At 35.8% G+C, this 22,334-nt stretch overlaps 1 protein-coding gene across 9 annotated transcripts in view; it reads right to left on the reverse strand.

Annotated features, from left to right (window-relative positions):
• SelR (methionine sulfoxide reductase SelR) overlaps nt 1–22,334 on the reverse strand; it is a 32,567-nt gene that overhangs the window by 5,166 nt on the left and 5,067 nt on the right. For 4 of the 9 annotated variants that reach the window (XM_073973653.1, XM_073973644.1, XM_073973614.1 and 1 more), the window contains exons 2-3: nt 13,808–13,933; nt 13,264–13,428 (exon numbers count right to left, since the gene is read on the reverse strand). In XM_073973653.1, the coding sequence (XP_073829754.1) occupies nt 13,264–13,428; nt 13,808–13,919 (277 nt within the window). In that variant the 5' untranslated portion in view covers nt 13,920–13,933. Of the gene's footprint in view, nt 1–2,690; nt 3,220–13,263; nt 13,429–13,807; nt 13,934–22,334 lie in introns of those variants that run through there. The other 5 variants (XM_073973636.1, XM_073973597.1, XM_073973625.1 and 2 more) reach the window with 3 other exon arrangements.

Raw genomic sequence — 22,334 nt, forward strand, 5'->3', positions numbered from 1 at the left:
ATTCTAGGGGTCACATTTGAGAGCATATGAGTCATTAACATATGTCCGTGCATGCCACATGTCCTCAAATCCATATCCGGCAGCACTTGGGGTGCAAATAAAGAAACCTTCTTTACCGCATATAATGTGATAGGTCGGTCGGTGGTAAGCTCTGCGTTCCTCGGAGAAAATCCCTCATCTATCGCAGCTGAGGAGCGTCAGCTGCCACTACAATCCCACGTCAGCGGGTTCTTTTGTATCGGATTGACCCGAAAACCATAGTGTTTCGGCCAGCGGCTGCCAACCCGGCATCAAACCTATGATTCTACGTAGGTTTCGATGCTGTTACAACAACAACGTATAGGTTTGATGCCGGGTTGGCAGCCGCTGGCCGAAACACTATGGTTTCGGGTCAATCCGGTACGAAAGAACCCGAAATTTTGTGCGGGTACCCGAAGGAGTGGATCAATAAAGTCCCACTGTCAAATTTGATGGAGGAAATAGTACTATGAGCAAAGTTTGGATTGATTACTCCCATCGAGAGTTATTGTGCGTACCATTTTAGCGAAAATGTTTGATCTTTTGTGGGGGAGTTACCCGAAGGAATGAACGAACCGATATGATCCATCTTTAATCTTGATCTATGCATGGACAAAATATTACTATGTTAATCCGCTCGATAGTTATGGTGTGCGAGTTCGGTCAGCTCGTTCGAAAGTTATTTGTGCACACCAGACATCCAGAAAGATAGGTGTATGCTCGGACTGGATTAAATTAACCTACTTCAGGCCTAAAACCATGCGCTGAGCTGAAATATTTTGTCCAGATTCGATTTAAGTTCAAAGATGGGCCATATAGGTCCACTCCTTCAGGTACCTCCCCCACAAATGTTCAAAAATTGTCGCAAAACTTGTGCGCACGATAACTCTCGAAGGGAATAGCCGATTTGGTCCATACTTTGCACATCGTGTAATTTCTACCAAACTTAGATGAGGTTCCAATATGGACTCAATCGGTCCACTCCTTCGGGTACCTCCCACACAAAATTTCGGAAAAGTTCAGTTTAGGACCTGGTCTCGAATCGCTTTGATTTTTGTTTACGCAAGTTGTATTCGCTGTCCTCTATACGACGCTGTAAGTTTCATTAGGGGCAAGTCCATACTTCCTGAGAAAATAGCCTGAGAGTTACAAAAAACCCTATGACACCGTGTGTAGTGGTTTGAGCGCAAGATAACTCTCGAACGGATCTGCCGATTCGGTCCAAAATTTGGTTTTCCTAATATTTTGTCCAAACTTAGTTCAAGTTCAAAGATGGATTATATCGGTCCACTCCTTCCGGTACCTCCCCCACAAAAGTTCGAAAATGTACGGAAAATTTGTGCGTACGATAACTCTTGATGGGAGTGACCGACTTGGTCCATATTTTACACATTCTCATAATATCTACCAGGCATATATCAGGTTCGAATATGGACTATATTTGTCCACTCCATCCCGTACCTCCCACACAAAATTTTGGATAAGTTCACTTTAAGACCTGATATCGAATCACTGTGATTTTTGTTGAAGCAACTTGCATTCGCTGCCTCAATTACGATGGTAAAAATTGTTTCAGGGGCAAGTCCATACTTCTTGAGAAAACAGCCCGAAGGGTGTAAAAACCCCCTATGGCACCGCCATGGTCTATGTCGGTCCATTCCTTTAAGTACCTTTTCCGCAAAATTTTTGAACTTTAATCCTAATCAACATTTTTGTCGGTTCATACGACCAAAATTTACATAAGTTGTTTGTGAAAAAAGTGTTTCAATTTGCACAGGCTGAGGGTATATCTCTGTCGGCAAAGCCGACTGATACTTTTTTACTTGTTCATTCTATGTAAAGATCTCATAAGACTTTATCATACTTCTTTATACATATTCATCTACTCAAAGAGTGACACATCTCAAAAAATCCAGTTTCGAGAAAAACGCGTTTTATATTGACGATTAAAATTTGACTTCCCAACTTAAAGATTATTACATAAAAACTAAAATAACTACTTGGACCATATTTTGCAAACAGCTAGCCAGATATCAATGCTAAATTTCTGTGCAAGATCGGGCATGATTTGAAGTGTTTTAGTGTTTCATAAACGCAAAAAGCTTTTTTGTTGAATTACGCCAAACCCATTGTAAATGAGCTGCATCTCGTAGAGTTTTAAGAGATATGAACATAAAAATTGTACACAATATAAAGTAGAAGTCGGATAAAAATATAAATTTCTAACTCAGAAAACTAATTTTTCTAGATATGCCACTCTTTGAGTAAATGAGCGATAGCTATCATGTCTTTCCTTAGGGTTTTCTATTCTAATTCTTACTTTTTGTGGATCATAAGAAGAATAGAAAATTATACATTTTTAAAGTACCTGGAAATATATAGGTCTTTCATTGAAGTCTTTACAAATAGAATAATTCCTCATTCGAATTCGATCTCCTTCTACTCAAGACCTCCCTAAAATCTTGTTAGTATTCAAACATATTACCAAAAACCAATAATGAACTATATGAAATGAATTCTAATGCTTAGCATGATACACCACCGCCATTAAATAAAAATAAAGCCAAATGTACGTAACAAAAAATTAACAACATGTATTGATGAGCGCGGCACAGGGCGAATGGAACATGGAAGTGAAGTGATGATAATTAAACATGAACGAATTAAAACAATTTTCAAATCCTTAATTATTTTATTCAGACTTGGGCGCATATATAAAGCACTCTTTAAACAGCAAATTTCTTTCTATATAATACTAATAAATTGTTTTACAACTCTTTTTCTTTACGTTTAACAAACAAATAGAATAAGTACATATGTTGTATGTATGTTTGTATGTGAATGCAAATCAGATACTTGAAATAATCTTCTATGTTCTTATTTGACACAAAAACAGAACTTATTTTTTGGACGCTTGTTGTGTATTTGAACCAGTTTGTTTATTGCCTGACGAATTGGCGTTGCCATTGGTATTTGGCCCTGACGGCTTAGGGGCTGCAGCAGCGGAGGAAGCAGAGGACGACGACGCTGATGAAGAGTTTGCTGGTGGCTTATAGGGCACAAAGTCAATAGAAGCCGAATTGATGCAATAGCGTAGATATTTAGGCGCTGGACCATCATCAAACACATGACCCATATGAGCACTGCATTTGGAACAACGCACTTCGGTGCGTACCATGCCTAGCATTTTTGAAATGACTACTATTGTTTTAAAACAGTTTCGATTTTTTTTCAGTAATACAAAATTAAAATTAAATTAAGTTTTAAGGAAAAATGAAGAGAAAAACCAAAACAACATAGTGGTGAATTAAGAAAAGAATAAATGAAACAAAAAATTGCCGTAAATTTTTGTCATTGTTTTTTGTTTGTTCGTTGTTTTAAGAATCAAGAAAACAAGAAAAAGGGTAAAGAAGAAAAGTTTTTTATTCAACATTAGAAGAGACGAGATCAATTCAATTTGTAGGATTTTTTACTACTTGATTTGAGTATTTTTGGTTTTTCATAACAAACATTGGTTAGTACAAACAACACAAACACATTTAACACTATAAAGGTTAGTTTTTTGGATTTCCATATCAAACAATACACACTATATAGAAGATAACAAATAAACATATATTTTATAAATCTACAACCTATGGGCGGCAATAGTATGCAACAGCATTTCATTTTCAAAACATTCTTTCAAACAATTTCATTTAATAGCTGAAGCTTAGACAAAAGAACTTCTCTTAATAGACAACAGCATTTTGAAAACAGGAAACTCTATACAGACTGAATAGACACAAACATTTAGAACGCAAGAATAAAACAATTAACATTTTTTAAACACAAAACATTTTGCAAATAATTTGTTTCTTTTTCTTTCCTTTTCGGGATTTTTTTCTTTTGCATTAAACAAGAAAAAAGGAAAATAAATAGGCAAAACAAAATTCAAAACTATTCATTTAAGTACATCGTCAGTGGTTTCAAATCAAATACATTGTCATTGATCTTTGGTGGTATAGTGGTATGTTATTAAGATCAAGAGATATTATATCAAATAATGTGCGTTAACCATTTACAGGTGTTAATTAAAAAAAAAAATAATTCTCTAAATTCTGTGCTATATGCATATTTGAAATAAACTCCATTATCTTTATTTAATACAAAACAAAAACGTTCAGAGCAATCATGAATATTTCCCTCGGAATTTTCCGCAATCAATATTTTATAACGTTGAAAATTACTAGAATCACTTAATTATGGAATCGACAAAAATATTCAATTTTTGACATAAATATAGAAATAAAAAATTGTGAAATTGGAGAAAGGGAGCAAATTCCGCACGGAATTTCTGCTCATACAGGGCAATCATGAATCTTTCCCTCGGAATTTTCCGCAAGACAAATAATTTTAAAAAGTTCATTTTTTTTTAAACAAGTCCTTTAAAACGTTTAATACTACTAGAATCACTTAATTATGGAATATTCTCCAAGAATCGACAAAATTATTCCCTTTTTGTACACAAATATGGAAGTAAAAAATTGTAAAATTGGGGAAAGGGAGCAAATTCCGCACGGAATTTTTATTCATGATTGCCCTTATTACCTTATTACCATTATTACCTTGATTGAGTATGGGGAATTTTGACATTTTCAGGCTAGTATAAATTTTTAATTTTTTAAGATTTGTGGTCTGTTCCAGTACTGCAAGAATCTACTAATTTTTAATATTTTCTTCGATAACATAAAGAAAAAATGTTATCGTAGTAAAAAGTAGTAGCTTCCTGCAGGTTCTGGAACAGAGCATTTATTTTCTAAAGTAGATAACATATTCGTATGTGACATTATCGAGAGAACTATGTATGAGAGAAATATTATAATGTGCAAATGTTACACCAATGCCAATCACTCTCTTCGACAGTTATCGTGCCCACCAGACATTTTAGTTGGTCGCTGTAGAATTTTTAATGCTTTTGGACCATTATACATGGACAGGATAGTCGGGCGGGTCCGACTATATGATACCCTAGGAGATATATATCAACTTGAACTGATTTCTATATAATATGATACCCTGTTTGGTGCAACAAATACGTGAAATCGGTCGAAAATATATATCCAAATCTGAAGCGATTTCGATATAATGTGGCACACTTATTTCTAGACCGAATTCAATCAAACATTCCAAATTTCATTAAAATCGGACGTGTATAGCGTGTTTGGTGCAGCAAATACGTCAAATCGGCCGAAAGTATATATGGCAGCTATATCCAAATCCGAACCGATTTCGATGTAATTTGGCACATTAATTTTTAGACCGAATTCAGTGACACACTCCATATTTCATATAAATCAAACATACATAGCGTGTTTGGTGCAGCAAATACGTGAAATCGGGCGAAAATATATATGGGAGCTATGTAGATGTAATTTGGCACGCTTATTTCTAGACCGAATTCAGGCACACATTTCAAGTTTCATCAAAATCGGACGTATATATCGTGTTTGGTGCAGCAAATACGTCAAATCGGTCGAAAATATATATGGGAGCTATATCCAAATCTGAACCGATTTTCACCAAAATAAATAGCGTTCTTCCTATGATAAAAAAATTATATTCCTCAATTTTCAACTGAATCGGACAAAAAATGCGACCTGTACGTTGCGAACAAAAATACATGGACAGACGGACGGACGGACATGTATAAATCGACTCAGAAAGTATATCCCCAAAAGGAACTATGGGTCTATTTCGTTTCCTTTTGTATGTTACATACAAATGCACAAAGACATAATACCCCTTACTACTGTGTGGTGTAGGGTATAATTAAAAAGAACAGTCCTTCAACTCCACGTAAGCGAAAATTATGAACTTTTGTGAGGGATGTACCCGAAGGTGTTGTCCAATATAGTCCATCTTGAAACTTGATGTAAGTTTGAGAGAAATATTACTATGTGCAACGGCTGGACCGAAGTCAGTTATCCTTTCGATGTTTATACGTGTATGTTCTGAGACACACTTCACCTCTCACTTCACGCCTCAAGCATTTTGTTCATCCCATTTACTCCAATTTTTTTGCGAATTTTTTGGGACTAAGATATATTAGGCTATTTAAAAAGAAAAGAACACCCTAGTCCGCCCATAAAAAACTCGAGAGTAAGTGAAAATGGGGTGAACAAAATGCTTGAGGCGTGAAGTGAGTCTCAGAACATAAACTATAGTGTCAACCATTTTTAGACAATCCCACGGCAGCGGGTTCTTTCGTACTGGATTGACCCGAAACCATACAGCCCAATTATGAACGGCATCTCACCGTGAGTTTTCTCTTTCTCGCCTCCTCCCCTATTATAAACATCATATCGCCGTGAGTGCTGTTATGTTCTCACTCTTCCCTTATTATAAACAACAAGAGGGTAAGCAAAACTCACGTTCGTGAAAAAATAGCTATTACAAATGTAAAAAAAGTGAGAAAAAGAGGCAAATTTGTGCTGAAATTTCTCACTACCGAAATCAAAGTGAGTTGAACAAAAAAATTTAAGTGTGGTCATTTATTTTAAAAAATACGAATATTTTGTATCTGTAATGATAATTAATTGTATTTTAGGTTGAAAGCAACAAAAAATAATTAGAAATTTTTTATGTTTTGAGGTTATTGTTGACCTTTGGACGCTTTTTTCTTTGGTTTTAATTTTGGCTTGAGGTCAACTTAAGAATTAAAATTTTTTTGTTTTTATTCTTATAAAAAGAAAGAAATATCATTGTTATTATAAATTTCTACCATATTGTTTATAGTTGCATAAAACAAATGTTCTTGTTTTTGAAAGCCAATCCCTGAGGATGACCATCAAAGATGGTTGAAATATTGGAAATGGAATAGATTCTACCTTATTGTGATAAGAGTTTCTTTATATTTTTAATCGCAATATGTTTTCGACAAAAACAAATATTAGGACATTTACCGCTAAAATTTTTTCAGAGTTCTTTACGAATTCGGTCTGAATCTCTGAATTCTTTCAGAATTTGGTACAAAATTGGGTCTAACTTCAGTTCCAAGAATGGGATGTAACTATCCACTGAAGTTAAATGACTAGGTTTGGCATCGCACCTTTAAAAGACGAAGAGTGCTATGCATGGTGCTATCAACATTTGCCCTATAAGAATTTAGACAACTGCAATATCCCGAGTATAGTTGAGCAAAAACTACTCTGGTTTGTGGTGGACTTTATTCACACTATATTTGTTTACATTAGAAACTGCGACTATGTGAAAGCTATACAAACCTACTTGAAATGCTTGTTGAGCAAGGGGTTCTCTCCTGTATCGTTGGGCTTTCCTCTCTAGAAAGTGAAGATCATTCTTGATGGACCTAGTGTGTCGGGCCAACCTACTAGATGGTGATTGGGATGGCTCTCACGGTAACGCCCAAGCAAGTACTGTAACTAAAGCGTTCCCCGTTTTCAGGTATGGACAGATCAAAAAGGTGCATACTGTATAAAGCGGTTCACAAATATACAAGGACCCAATCTGGAGCAACCCATGTCTGCGATTGTTGTTCCTAGAGAGAGTAATGTACACGATTTGGAACTTTTGGGGTCGCAGTCTTGGAAAAAATGGGTGCTGGTGCTCAAAAGATGACATGTCCAATCACTTGCCCTCAAGCTTGAATAGAATCAAATATTTTGATGGAATATAAGTCCAGACCGTTGCCCCAAAAAGATCCAAACCATTTTGAGATCTTAATCAAGTCATCGTCGATAACCCAGTGGAATGGTATCTACACCAAGCAATTTCCTGGAATAGTATTTTAAGTACCGGTTGTTATATGCCATGAACAAAAAAAAATTGGAATTACAATTGAAATTTATTGAAATTGTATTTAAAATTCATTAAATTGGTTTAAGTGTTGAAGAAAGCATTAGGAATTATACTTAGCATTCATAGAATTGGTTCTTATACTGGAGAAAATATCGGATGTTTCACGAATTGTATTTACAATTCTTGGAATTGGCTAAATGCTGAACCTCATTTGAACCAATCATTGATCTCCTGTGATGTCCTAACATCGCTGGTACAGCTTCCACTCCATTTCCTTGGTATTCCTCAGAACTTGCCATTTCTGTTATCACCCAAAATGCAACATTAAACATTTACTTATTGTAGCCATTTAATGACGTTTTTAAACGACATTTGTTCACTTTTTTACGATTTTCCAATAAATTTCACGAATTCTTCAGTGTAAATAAACAATTTTCACATATCTGTCAAAACAAAAGAACAGCTGTTACAGATGTTGCCATGTTGTTTCAATGTTGTATTTTCTTTTACCAATATTCATGTTCTTTTACAGTGGATTTTTAATAACCGACATTTTTATACCCTATACCACAATGTGAAAAGGGTATAATAAGTTTGTTTTCCCAAAAATTCATGTAACGCCGCGAAATATTCGTCGTAGACCCCTCATGTGGTATACCAAACTTCATATCTCGACGAGATAAAGCGATTTAGCGATGTGTGTCCGTCCGTCCGTCTGTCCGTCCATTAAAAATTGTAATCAAGCTAGAGGCCGCAATTATGGACCGATTGTCACGAAATTTAGTATGGAGGTCGGGTTTGGACCAGAATAGAACTGATTAGTTTTTGGCGATGATCGTGAAATGTTAAAGGGATGAAATGGACCAAAAACAAAATTTTTGCTCGATTTTGTAGCCGCTCTGTAGGTCGCAATAATAGTCCGATCGGCGCGAAATTTTAAACGTAGTTTTGGTTTGAGATGAAGAAGTAGCGTGCAAGTCAACGGTATGATCGGATAATATTTAGCGGGTTAAATTGATCAAAACTTTTGTGTGAAAATTGGTAAAATTTCTAATGCACATCTTATAACAGCTAGCCCGGAAAGCTAGTGCACAGGGATAGTGGTATAGGGTATCACATGGTCGGCCCCGTCCGACTATAGTCTGTTCTTACTTGTTCTTGCTAGAAATGTTTATTAATTTGAAAATTTATTTACTTTTTATGCAAAAAATAAGAATTTAATAATCCCAAAGTTATTTGTGCAAAAAATGACGGTATGGTAACACAAATTATTATTTCAAGGGTTCACAAGTCGCGCCATTATTTTCCATTTTCCGACTTGTCAACCCTTGTTCACTTTTTGTGCTCCTCCCTGCCCAATCGTAATAGCTCGAGCAGGTGAAAGTGAACTGCAACTCACTTGTGAGTAGCTCCCTACGTGAAGATTCATAATCGCTATGATAGTGTTTCGGCCAGCGGCTGCCAACCCAGCATCAAACCTATGCTTTATGTAGGTTTTCTATGCTGCTACAACAACAACAACCATTTTTAGGACTTTTGTACCATTATGCCAGGAGAGCATGAACTTGCCAACGGAAAACATTAGCTCCGTTCCAGTACTTTTTTAATGGTAAAATGTGCAAAAGAGAGAACCGTCAAAAACGAGTTCAACGCACACATTTTTCCAAAATGTACGGGAACGGAAAAATAGCAGAAACGTCAAAAAAACTGGAACAAATGTCAAAGTCGGCGTGTAAGCCAATCGGAAGCCGACAAACATGATGCACATTTTTGCTCGCTCAAATTTGTCGTTTAAAAAGTTTCTAAAGTGGAGTACACACCATCATTCAAAACTGACAGTCAACGTACTTTTACCACAATTTTCTGGCAAATAAAAACTTTTTTTGGCTAAAAATACATGAAATACAATATGTAAAGTATTATTTAGAGATTAGGAAGGTAATTATTCAGCTAGACTTTGATATTAACGAAATAGACCCCGATGACTGTCAGGTTTGTTGGTCAGTGTGTACTATGCTTAAAGAGAGAGCCATTCAGCGCCATTTTTGTTCAAAGTGAAGTGAACATTTTGCAACTTTTTTGGTGTACGGGAACGCATTTCGGGGAAAAATGTTCAAAATAAAAAAAAATAAATGTGTAAAAACTTTTTAGTTCTGGAACGAAGCTATTATATCGCTGTAAACTGAATCTTGAGAAGTAGCTTTGGTAACAATTTCAAAAAGATACATTTTGTTGAATTTATTGTCTGATATAGACATTCTTAGGAAATCTTATGATGTACAAAGTTGCGGCCAAAGATATGCTCATTTCACCGGCAGGTCTTTTTTAACATTTTGTTTAATTTTCTCAGGAAGTGTGCCCACGAAAAAATCCTATTGTTGTACAAGGCCTCTCACATACAATCTGCTTAAACAATTCAAAACGATCCGGGACATGTTGGTTACATGAAGTACTGGACCGATATACTTCATATTCGAAATTGATCTGTTTGGATTTGGACAAATTCGGTTATCGTGAACCTTGGTGTGGAGGTACATGAAGGTGTGGACCGATATGGCCCATCTTCGGATACATGATAAAATGTACTAAATAAATACGAGGAACAAACTTCGGTCATCACTTTCCTCTTGGTAACGGTTATCCCCGTTACCTGAATATCGATATCATAATTCTTCTGAAATTAATTAGTAGAGGCTTTTTTAAGAGTGATTGATTGCCCTATTCATCGCTCTGAGTCTATCTGGCAGACACTCATTTCAGGCTGGACTTCATTTACCGCTTAAAAGTGGGGTTAAGGGCAATCCATCGTTAAAAAGTAACGCGGTTAGAGTTCGTAATTGACATAGCTACCAGTTTTAGCTCCACACCACGCGGAACTTGTCACCCAAGGACAGAGCTCCGATTTACTCGCGAGTGTAAATTTTGGGGGGAAGTGGTAATTTTTTTGGTGGGCGTGGGGCAAGTTTATTTAAGGTTAGGGTAAGTTTTTGTTTGGTTGTGGGGATGGGGCAAGTTGCCCCACTCGCGAGTGAAATTCGAGTGAATTCGAGCGAGTATTCGGAACTCTGCCCAAGGGTGACACTAATGGAGGACAACACATTTAAAGTAGGTGTCTCACGGCGAGGAGCTAAACGGCATCTGAACTGGTGAATGACAAACTAAGTGGTTTTTCCTCAATCGAGTTATGTTTTCAGCCTCAGGAAGAATGCAACCTCATTTGGATGCGTATATAGATAATTATCTATCCGGCAGGATGAGTGAACATTGCTGGGCAATTGAAAAGGTGTAGCGTATCGTGTTGCCTGTTTGTAAAAGCTGGACAGATGTTTTGTATCTGCCATTCTTGTCTGCCTTGGGAGTTGTACTTCTCCAGGTGCAATAGATGGTCTATCAGTACATTATTCATACATCTGTGTAAATAGAATTTAATCCTGCGGTATTGATAATGGAGTGGGGCGATTCGAACATCTTAAAGGGCGCTTCGCGTTTCTGATTCTTGGGATTGTACTGAGCAAAAAAGTCCGTCTATTGTTAAAATCGAGCATCCAAATGTTCAGTTGCAGTTTTTTTCTTTTATATATATATATATATTATATTTTGGCCTATCACAGCCAAACCATTGACATTTTTGATACAATACTGATACAAAAATGGTAGCCTATTGTCTTGTATATCGCAAAAGCTCCTTCAGGCAGTTTTGGCGTTGTGAAGGTGCAATTTTTGGTAATTTATTGTGATATTGTGTGGTAGCGGCTCGAGAACATTGTTCCTGCTCTATAGCATATCGCAATTAGTTGTGTTGTGCTCGGATACTATTATTCTTTCAGAATCTATGCTAGTGAGAAGAAGGTATATAGAAAATTTTATTTTTTCTTGGATAAATTGTGTATATAGCGATCTACAGGAGTCTTTATATAAACGATAAACAAAACGGAAACTATCGTTGAACTATAAACTAAAATTCAAAGGGTGTCCATTTTACAGATAGAGCGAAATGGGAATATATCGATATGTGATAAGGGAATATATCTATAGACGGCTGAAAAGGTAATCTGTCATGGATGAACCATATGAGTTCATATTTCAGACAACTTTTTGGAGGCCAATGTAATTATAACGCTCTAAAAATAATGGCGATATAAAGAAATCACCCATCCTACATTTATAGACAAACACGACGAGAGTCTCTTCTATAAGAACCGACGTGGGAATCTCTTGGTAGTAAAAGCAAAAACTCATACTAATAGAACAACAAAAAAACTGCATCCTATTTATAGACGAACTGAAAAAGAAGACTAGACGAACTGAACTAGATCCTATTTATAAACGAACTGGAAAGAGACTCTATGTATAGACAAACTGGAATGGGATTCTATCTTTAGACAAATAGAGAGCTATTCATGTATGCTAAAAGCTAGCTATGCTATATTATGTTGTATCCCTCTGTTGGCATGATTCTATTTCAGAAAATACTAGCACTGCTGCTGTGCACATAATGCGTTATGCGGATTTGTGACAAGTGGCGGGTATACACGATTAGTTTTTGAATTTTTAAGGATTATTCCCGAATGCGTACTATATTCATTAACATTACTTTGATTGAAGAGACCATTTACTTGCTGTTGTGTAAGATACATTTCTGTTACTGATGTCACATGCTGTTCAAAGAATAATTTGGAGTCCAAAAAATATCCTATATATTTGCTATTTTTGATCTACTATTACTTCCTGGTCTTAGCTAGAGACACCTAACTCTACTTATAGCAAACGTAAATGGATCACTCGAAAATATTTCAATATTTTGGTAACTAACATTTTAAAGATCGTCTTACATACATACATATGTTCCCACAACATCCCTGAAGGGACAAGGGAGACTTCTCTCATATCAATGAGTGCACGCCGATTCATATTGGCTCGATGATATGGGACCTACTTTTTATTGCCGAGTCCGAACGGCGTGTCTTACGACACCACTTGTAGAGAAGTTTTTCATTGCTTAAATACTCAGGAAATGTCGCCAGCATTACTGAGGGGGAATTTTGCCACCGTTGAAAATTTGATGTTGCTTGGCCTGGGATTCGAACCGCAGACCTTCTGAGTGCAAGGCGAACGTTCTAACCATTGCACCATGGTGGCCCCCTAAAGATCATCTTATGTATCATAAAATACAGGACCAACATATTGTACTCTTTTTAAACAGCTCCTCAATGTTATCTGGTTATTCTTGAAAAATCTATTCTCATTCCAAAAAATGCATTTTGATTTGAAACCACTGTGTACATAATTGTTTTACTATAACGAAAAAGCTATAACTAAACAAATTAAAAAATATATATAACAAACCTCATTGGAGTTATGTTTCCAATATTTATATACAAAACTCAAGAAACTATTTAACAAACTTTTTTCAGAGTATTTGTATATCTGCTACGCGCTACATACCTGGTATACTGGCATCACGATGTAAAGTAATTTTGCCCTTATCTAAGACATCATTAAAAGCAGGCCAACCACAACCAGAATCATATTTTGTATCCGAACTAAATAAATCCTGATGACACACTATACACTGATAAAGGCCCTTTTCATAGTGTTTGTTGTAACAACCTGTAAGTGAAAAAAATTATTAGATTTTATTTCGAAAGTTGGAGTTGGTATTTATTTTGTGTGGTGTATCAAGTGCAGCAGTTTTTAGAAAGCTTTGATTTTTTATGGTGCAATCAAGAATGAGTGACAACACTATCCCATTATTGAGCCCCACAGAATAAATTCGAATACAAATTAGTTTAATCTATCGCCTTAATTATTATACATTGTATACTATGTATGTATGTTTAAACAGATTCAAACGACAAATTTTTAAGCTAATCTCATTTTCAAAAACAAAATTAACATTACAACTAACAATTGCCCCCAATAAATTCCATTGTTAGAATTTCTAAACACATACACCACACAAAATAAACATTATTAGCAAATAGCTTACCTGTAAACGGCCTCTCAGTAGCTGCCTCTTGGGTAACTTGATATTGTAAAGGTGTCAAGCGTTTCCTGAGCTCCTCCTTATCAACGGCAATTTTTTCTGTTTTATTTTCCATTTTATTGTGGGAATCTAGAAAAAATGAAACAAAAACAAACAACAATATAAAAATACTGATGATGCAAAAAATCTGTAAGAGGAGATTGGTGGCGGATGGTTCATAGTTTTTGGCTAGACGCTTTTCAAGTTCATCATAATCATCATCGCCGTCATCATCAACACACAATATAAACGTGAATATTCCTTTTGGTGGAAATAAACAAAACTGTAAATAAATCCACCTGCAAAACATACCATTAGTTTATATAGTTTGTAATCTTGCCAGTTTTTTGAAGATAAGCAATAAAGATTAGAGTTTACCAAACTTAAACATGGAAATAATTTTGGTCAATATCACGAAATCAACAATAGCCTGCACCAAGCTGTTAACCATTTGTGTTTATTTATCGTAAAATAATTATCTTAATGTGAAAATTAAGATGAAAATCATATCTATTTTGTGCAGTGCTTAAAGTCAATTGCCTTTTGGTAAAAAAATATTTTGTTTCCAAAAAAAGGTAGCAATACTCAAGTTATGCGAAAAAATCACTCAAGTGTGACCCAAATTTTGAAAACTAAAAGCAAACTCAAGTGTGTGCGTGTATATGCTCTTTGTTCATATCTTTTCACCAGATTGTCGATAAGCAGGCAGTTTATTAACAACAATATTGTTCACCACTAGTAGCTTTAATTAATTGAATTTTGAAAACAGATTGGCAATTAATCAATTCTTAAAAACACACACACACACATCAACATCAAATGCAATCTAGAGATGGTCATTTGTGAAGAAAAACTCAATGATTGTAAAAAATACATATGACTGACTGGACATACACGTGTGTTTTTGTTGTGCTCTTCAAGTGATAGAAATATTCCTCCAATATGTAAACAATCTCTTCATAGCAGTCATACCCCATATTTTAGGGTTAAAGTTTAAAACAATAAAATTTAAAAATACACATTCCTTATCACTGGAGTCAGAGGGTCACAAATTCTGCTTCAATTAAACAATCTCGACAAATTGACACGAAAAAAAAAACTCTCGAATGTGTCCCTAAATATATTGGAAATAAATAACAGTTCATCGCTCACAAGAATTTTGTACCGAAAAGAGTATAAAATAAATATTAATGAGATATGTACAGAATGGAAGAATAGTATAAGTTAATCGGGCAGAAAGAGGATAATGATGTACTATTCAAAGGTGTATTCTACAATGATTGCTGCCGTTGCTGAAACAGTTGGGCTGGAATCCAGGGTACTTCCCTCAAGAATACAATTAGAAAATGGGAAAAACAAAAGAAAATGAAATATGTAAGCAAGTATCGGTCAGCTGTGGCGACAGAGAAATACCCTCAGCCTCGGACCTAAGGAAAACATGTAAACACAAGACTTTTGTTTGAGTTTTAAATTTGCGCTCGAAAAAAAAAACGGTAGTATACAAAATGTTGCCAAACATTTTAAAACTATCCCAGACGAGTCCTTGAACTGTTCTCTTTCCAAATTTTGTGTGGGAGGTAAGCGAAAGAGTGGTCCGATGTAGTCAATATTCGGACATAAACCGAGTCTGTAAGAAATAATACGATGTACAACGTTTGGACCAAATCGGTTTCACCCTTCGAGAGTTATCTTACGTACTTACTACCCAGTTTAGTTGTTGCCGGCAGGCTTTTTTTGAAAAAGGTGAACCGATATAGCCCATCTTCGAAATTAAACTAAGTTTTGATATTAGGAACGAAAATTTGTTCCATATTGTTTCCTAACAGTTCTAATCCACAAAAGTTAAAATTCACTAAAATTTAGTACCTGAAGATAATAATAATGATAATAATAATAAGTAAAATCGACTACGGATTGTATTTATTCGGCAATAGCCCAAATTCAACATTAAAACAAATCAAATCAGTATACCATGACAGCATCAGAGCAAGTTTGTACGCGTACAGAACGACACCCATAATTACATTGTTTATTGAATCTGGTTTACCCTCTCTCGAGGATAGATACCTAGAATCTATAAATCTATTATTACCGGAAATTCTATCTTCTAAATCCACGCTTATCGATACTGATGTGTCGAAGATTTTAAGGGCGAAAAGAAAACCTAAAACACCGTCAGCCATTTATTGCTCTCTAACGAACAACACTCTCAATTTCAAAGAAAGGATATATAATAACAAAATAAACAAGTAAGCCAAGGCTATAGTCGGACGGGGCCGACCATGCAATACCCTACACCGTTACCCTTGGGAATTAGCTTTCCACATATCAAAATTTCTAACACAAGTGAGCCAAGGCTATAGTCGGGTCGGGGCCGACTATGTAATACCCTACACCACTACCCCCGTTCATAAGCTTTTGACTAATAAAATTCAAAATATTAAAATTGGGATAGTTTAGCGCCTTTGCTCTGAATGTCTCCATTAACACAGGTCAATTTTTTTGAAACGCAAACGACGGTACAACCCAAATAAAAAATGGAAAAGTGGGATGTATGCCAACCATCAATTGGCTTCTTTCTCTGTTAGACCCCCATCAACCCCCAAAATTTCGTGAGGATCCGATCAAAATTTCGTAGTGTGATTGCACAAAAATGGAAAAAGAGATGCATTTCCGACTATTGCAATATCTCTGTTGTTTGACCACCTATGACAACCTACTTCACATCGTTGTAAAGGTGATATTTTCTACTTTCCTTGCCAGGTTTTCCTTTCGATATACCTCCTACAGAAGGGAGATATTAACTTTGAAATAAAACGTTGGCCTTTTTTTCCAAATATTTTTTTTCACATTCCGACCCCTGAATAATATCCGCCCATTATCAAAAATCAAAGGGTTTTTTCCTCTGTGGGACCCCCAATAACCAATAACACCCAAAATTTCGTGACGATCCAATTAAAATTGCGACCTGTAGCGTGATTTCCAAAAAAGTGGAAAAATGGATGTATTACCGACTATTGCGATATCTCCGTTATTTGGATACCTACGCCAACCTGCTTTACATCATTGTAATGATGGGATTTTTTACTTTCATTGTCAGACTTTGCTTTTGGAAGGTCCCGAACCAAAGCTGTGATATTCGTTATTATTATTAAAATCGCAAAAAAGTTGAAAAGTTGTGTTCTATTAGCGGCTATTGCGATATCTTCGTTGTTTGACCACCTACGACAACCTACGTTGCAAAGTTTTCTACTTTCATTAGCAGGTTTTGCTTTTGATATACCCCTTTTAGAAGCGGAGCTATTCGCTTTGAAATAAAACGTTGACTTTTTCTCCAAATAAGTTTTTTCCCATTCCGACCCCTGAATATTATCCGACCATCGCCAAAATCAATAGGCTTCTTTCTCTGTAGGATCCCCATTAACCCCCAAAATTTTGTGACGATCCGATCAAAATTGCGACCTGTAGCGTGATTACAAAAAAAATGAAAAAATGGGATGTATTGCCGACTATTGTGATATCTCCGTTATGTGGCCACCTACGCCAACCTACTTTGCATCACTGTAAAGATGGGATTTTCTACTTTCATAGTTGGACTTTGTTTTTGGAAGATCCCCAACCGAAGCTGTGATATTCGTCATTATTATTAAAATCGCAAAAATAAAAAGTTGGGTTCTATTATCGGCTATTGCGATATATTCGTTGTTTGATCACCTACGAGAACCTACTTTACATCATTAGAAAGGCGATATTTTCTACTTTCATGGCCAGGTTCTGCTTTTGGTATACCCCATATTGAAGCTGAGATATTCGCTTAGGAAAAAAAACGTTGTTTTTCTCTAAATAAGTTTTTTGCCCATTACCACCCCTAAATATTATCCGACCATCACCAAAATCAATAGGCTTCTTCATCTGTGTGACCCCCATTAACCCTCAAAATTTCGTGACGATCCGATCAAAATTGCGACCTGTAGCGTGATTTCCAAAAAAGTGGAAAAATGGGATGTATTACCGACTATTGCGAAATCTCCGTTATTTGGTCACCTACGCCGACCTAGTTTACATCGTTGTAAAGATGGGATCTTCTACTTTCATAGCCAGGCTTTGCTTTTGGAAAGTCCCCAACCAAAGCTGTGATAATCGTCATTATAATTAAAATCGCAAAAATGAAAAGTTGGGTTTTATTTGCGACAATTGTGATATCTTCGTTGTTTGATCACCTACGATAACCTACTTTACATCATTAGAAAGGTGATATTTTCTACTTTTATCGTCAGGTTTTGCTTTTGGTATACCCCGTATAGAAGCTGAGATATTCGCTTTGGAAGAAAACGTTGTCTTTTTATCCACATAAGTTTTTTGCCCATTCCGACCCCTAAATATTATCCGACCATCACCAAAATCAATAGGCTTCTTCCCCTCCGGGACCCCCATCAACATCCAAAATTTCGTGACGATCCGATCAAAATTGCGACCTGTAGCGTGATTACAAGGTTTAGATGGACAGACGGACAGACGGACAGACGGACGGACGGACGGACTGACGGACGGACACACATAGCCAGATCGACTCAGCTCGTCGAGACATTCATTTTGGTATATATAAGTATGGGTCTACGACCATTATTTCGATGCGTTACAAACTTTTTGGCCAAAACCAACTTATAATACCCTCCCCACATAGTGGTGTAGGGTATAATAATAATTGTTTCGCTTTATTGCAATTTTCATCAGGGGGAAGATCAGTAGTTCTATATATGCCCTCCAGGATATAAAATATAGACCAAAAATATTTTTTTTTTTTTGTATTTTTCATACAAAAGTAATGGTCCATTTCACCCGCTAAATAATATCAGATCATCATCCAAAATTATAGGCATCTTCCTCTACCTAACTCCCAACCTTCGTGATTATTGGGGTATAATTGCGACCTCTAGCGTGTTTATCATTACACTACAAACAAATAACAGGGTATATTAGGCTGTAACTCTGTTATCTTATCATGTATACCAACACAATTGACATCAATAGAAAGGTCAAGCGTTCCTCTTCCAAGTATAGCTTACATGCCCGGAATGTCTCTTCCAAGAATAAAGATATAAGCTGCATACTAAAATTTTTCACAATTTTCACACAAAAGTTTTGGTCCATTTAACCCTCTAAATATTATCTGATCGCCATCTCAAATTGCAAGCTACTTTTTCGTCATATACTCTTACCTTACTTAAAATTTCGAGGCGACCTGACTATTATTGCGACCTACAGAGCATCTACAAAATCGGATAAAAATTATGTTTTTGGACCATTTCACCCGCTAAATATTTCACGATCATCACCAATTAAAATAGCGATCTATTCTGATGTGAAACCGACCTCCATACCAAATTTCGTGACAATCGGTCCATAATTGCGGCCTGGAGTTTGATTACAATTTATAATGGACAGACGGACACACGGACGGACGGACGGACACACATCTCAAAATCGCTTTATTTCGCCGAGATATGAAGATTGGTATACCACATTGGGGGTCTCCGACGAATATTTCGCGGTGTTACATGAATTTTTACCAAAACAAACTTATAATACCCTTTCCACATAGTGGTGTAGGGTATAAAAATCCCATTTGGACATTTTCCGACAAAGCTTGTGATACATCCCTCAGTACTCTAGGCAAAAGTACAACTCAAAATATAATATACTCCCAACATTTTCAAAAATTTTCATCTGAGCATTCTGATTGGCAATTTCTCTACACTGATGGTTCGAAAACAAACTCAGTATCATCATATGCTGTTGTTGACGCTGAAGGAAATGTTTTAAAAACCAAAAAGCTTATTGATATTGCTTCCATCTTCACAGCAGAGGCTGCAGGGATAATAGAAGCCATCAACTTCGCAATATCAACCAAACATAAAACTGTAATTTGTTCTGATAGTTTATCAGTAATTAAAGCTGTTTCTAATTTATCGAATATTAAATGGATTTCAGTTAATACAATCAGGGATGTATTATCTGAAAATAACAACATTAAATTATATTGGACACCTGGGCATGTTGGCCTCAAAGGAAACGTTTACGCAGATGAAGCAGCCAAAAGTGGATGTACATCGCCACTAGTGTATGACACAATTATAGAAAAAATGGATTTGAAAGCTCATATTAAATCCGATCTCCTTGATATTAGAGCTCGCAAATTATCTCTATTCAGACATAACCATTACAACCATGTCAATCCAACATGCATCAAACCCATTTACCCTACAAATATGGACAAAAAGAAAATACGACTATTCTCAAGGCTCTGCATGGGACATACTATCTCCACGCACCAACATCTCATTAACAGAGACGTCAACAATGCTTGCCCAGTAGAGCACATTTTACAATATTGCAACCGACTTTCGCATCTTCACCGCATCTGTCTTAAGAACCAAGGACTGGATATCCTGAAATCACCGACATCTGCCAACATTGATGCAATTTATAATTTTATATCAAAATCCAACATTATAATTTAAACTAAATACATTGTAACTTCCAACTATTACAAGTTCTAGCTGATGGCCACAGCAGCCAATGCTATATCTTGTCTTTTATTAACTCTGTATTTACTACACTGTTAATAATAAATAAATATTTTATTTTTTTTTTTTATTTTTATTTATTTATACATTGCGATAGAAGCCTATTGGCCAATTGGCATCGCAACACAGCAAGAAACTACAACATTATTTCATACTACAAAATGACTTACAGATAAGAGATAAGACAAAATAGATATATATTACACAATGTAAGTTAAAATTATTAAAACAAAAATTGCAAAAAAGGCTCCCCAGCCTTATAGAAGAATCAAAACTGGAACTGAGAGAAAAAAAAAATATATTGCTGGTAATTCAAAATGATCGAAAAAGCATGTATTCAGAACAATGTACTACTCAGTAAAATACCATATATGTATTAAGTAGTAGTATTACTATTAATAGTAAAGGCTTCAAACTTACGCCGAAATTCAAAACATGGGAAAGAGAAGTTACGTAGCTCATTGGGTAGGTGATTCCACAGCCGAGCAGCACGAACAACAAAAGAATTTTCTAACCAAGATGTGGAAAAAATGGGCAGAATTATCTGTATGTTACGAGTATATCTTGAAAACGAAAATCGTTCCCGAAGTAATACTGGCAGATTCAAGTATATCGTTTTATAAAGAAAAGATACAACACGTTGTTGGATAAAAACTTTAAAAGGTACTCCTAAGAAATTGTGCGCATGAGCAGAAATGTGGTCCCTTCTGCGCAAACTGTAAACAAATCTGACAACCATATTAAAAAGCTTTTCTACTCTCTTCAACTGTTCATCAGTTGTACCTGATATAACCTCAATGCCATAAGAAATAACTGACATTAGCAGTGCGTGAGCCAGATTCCTTTTAACAAAGAGGGGCAGGTAGAACTCTGTGCTATATAATTTACGAAGAACATTTATGATCTTAGGAAACAACGCATCAATATGTGCGGAAAAATCAAGTTTAGAATCGATAATGACACCTAGACACTTCATCTTGTCCACGAAATGTATAGGGGAACCATCAATAAGTATATTTACACTACCACCTAGACGACTAGTGGGACCATATATCATCGACTTAGATTTAGAAACATTAATCACCAAATTGTTGCTATCTAACCAATGTGATATGTCGCATAATGTAGAATTAATATTAGACTGCAATTCGGCAGCAGTTTTGCCATTAAAAAACAGATGAATGTCATCAGCATACAAAAACGGAGTACACCCACGTCTGTGTACACTGTTGGCAATATCATTAATGTATAAAATAAACAGGAGGGGACCCAGGATGGAACCCTGGGGTACTCCACTGTATATATTACGAATATTGGAAACACTACCATTGAATGTAACGAATTGGGAGCGACCCAATAAAAAAGATGAAATTAATGCACAAGCAGATGAATCGAATAAATAATTGGATCGAAGTTTACTTATCATCTTCGAAATATCCACTCGATCAAATGCTTTGGATAAATCCAATGCTACGAGAACTCCATTTTCACCTCTTTCAACTGTCTCTCTAATGGCATCAGTTAAATCAATCAGAAGCGAGGTAGTACTAAGCCCTCGTCTGAAACCATACTGGCATGATTTAAGAAGTCGATGGTTATCAATAAAATTCTCAATTTGCTCCTTAATTAGGTGCTCAGCGATTTTAGATAAGGCTGGCAAGATACTAATAGGCTTCATGTTTTCAATACCATTTAACTCCCTATCTTTGGGTATTGGCACTACGCGTGCAACTTTCCATGGTTTTGGAAAGACTGAAGTTGTCAATATAGTATTGAAAAAATAGGTGATATGTCTAGAAATATATGGAAAAATCAAAAATAAATAATAATAATAATAATAATAATAATAGTAATAATAATAAAAATAATAATAATAATAATAATTCAAACCTCTTCCACTTGTG

The sequence above is a fragment of the Musca autumnalis genome, unplaced genomic scaffold (assembly GCF_047663935.1).
Source record: "Musca autumnalis isolate F117 unplaced genomic scaffold, ASM4766393v1 scaffold_1, whole genome shotgun sequence".
In the NCBI taxonomy this organism is placed as follows: Eukaryota; Metazoa; Arthropoda; class Insecta; order Diptera; family Muscidae; genus Musca; species Musca autumnalis.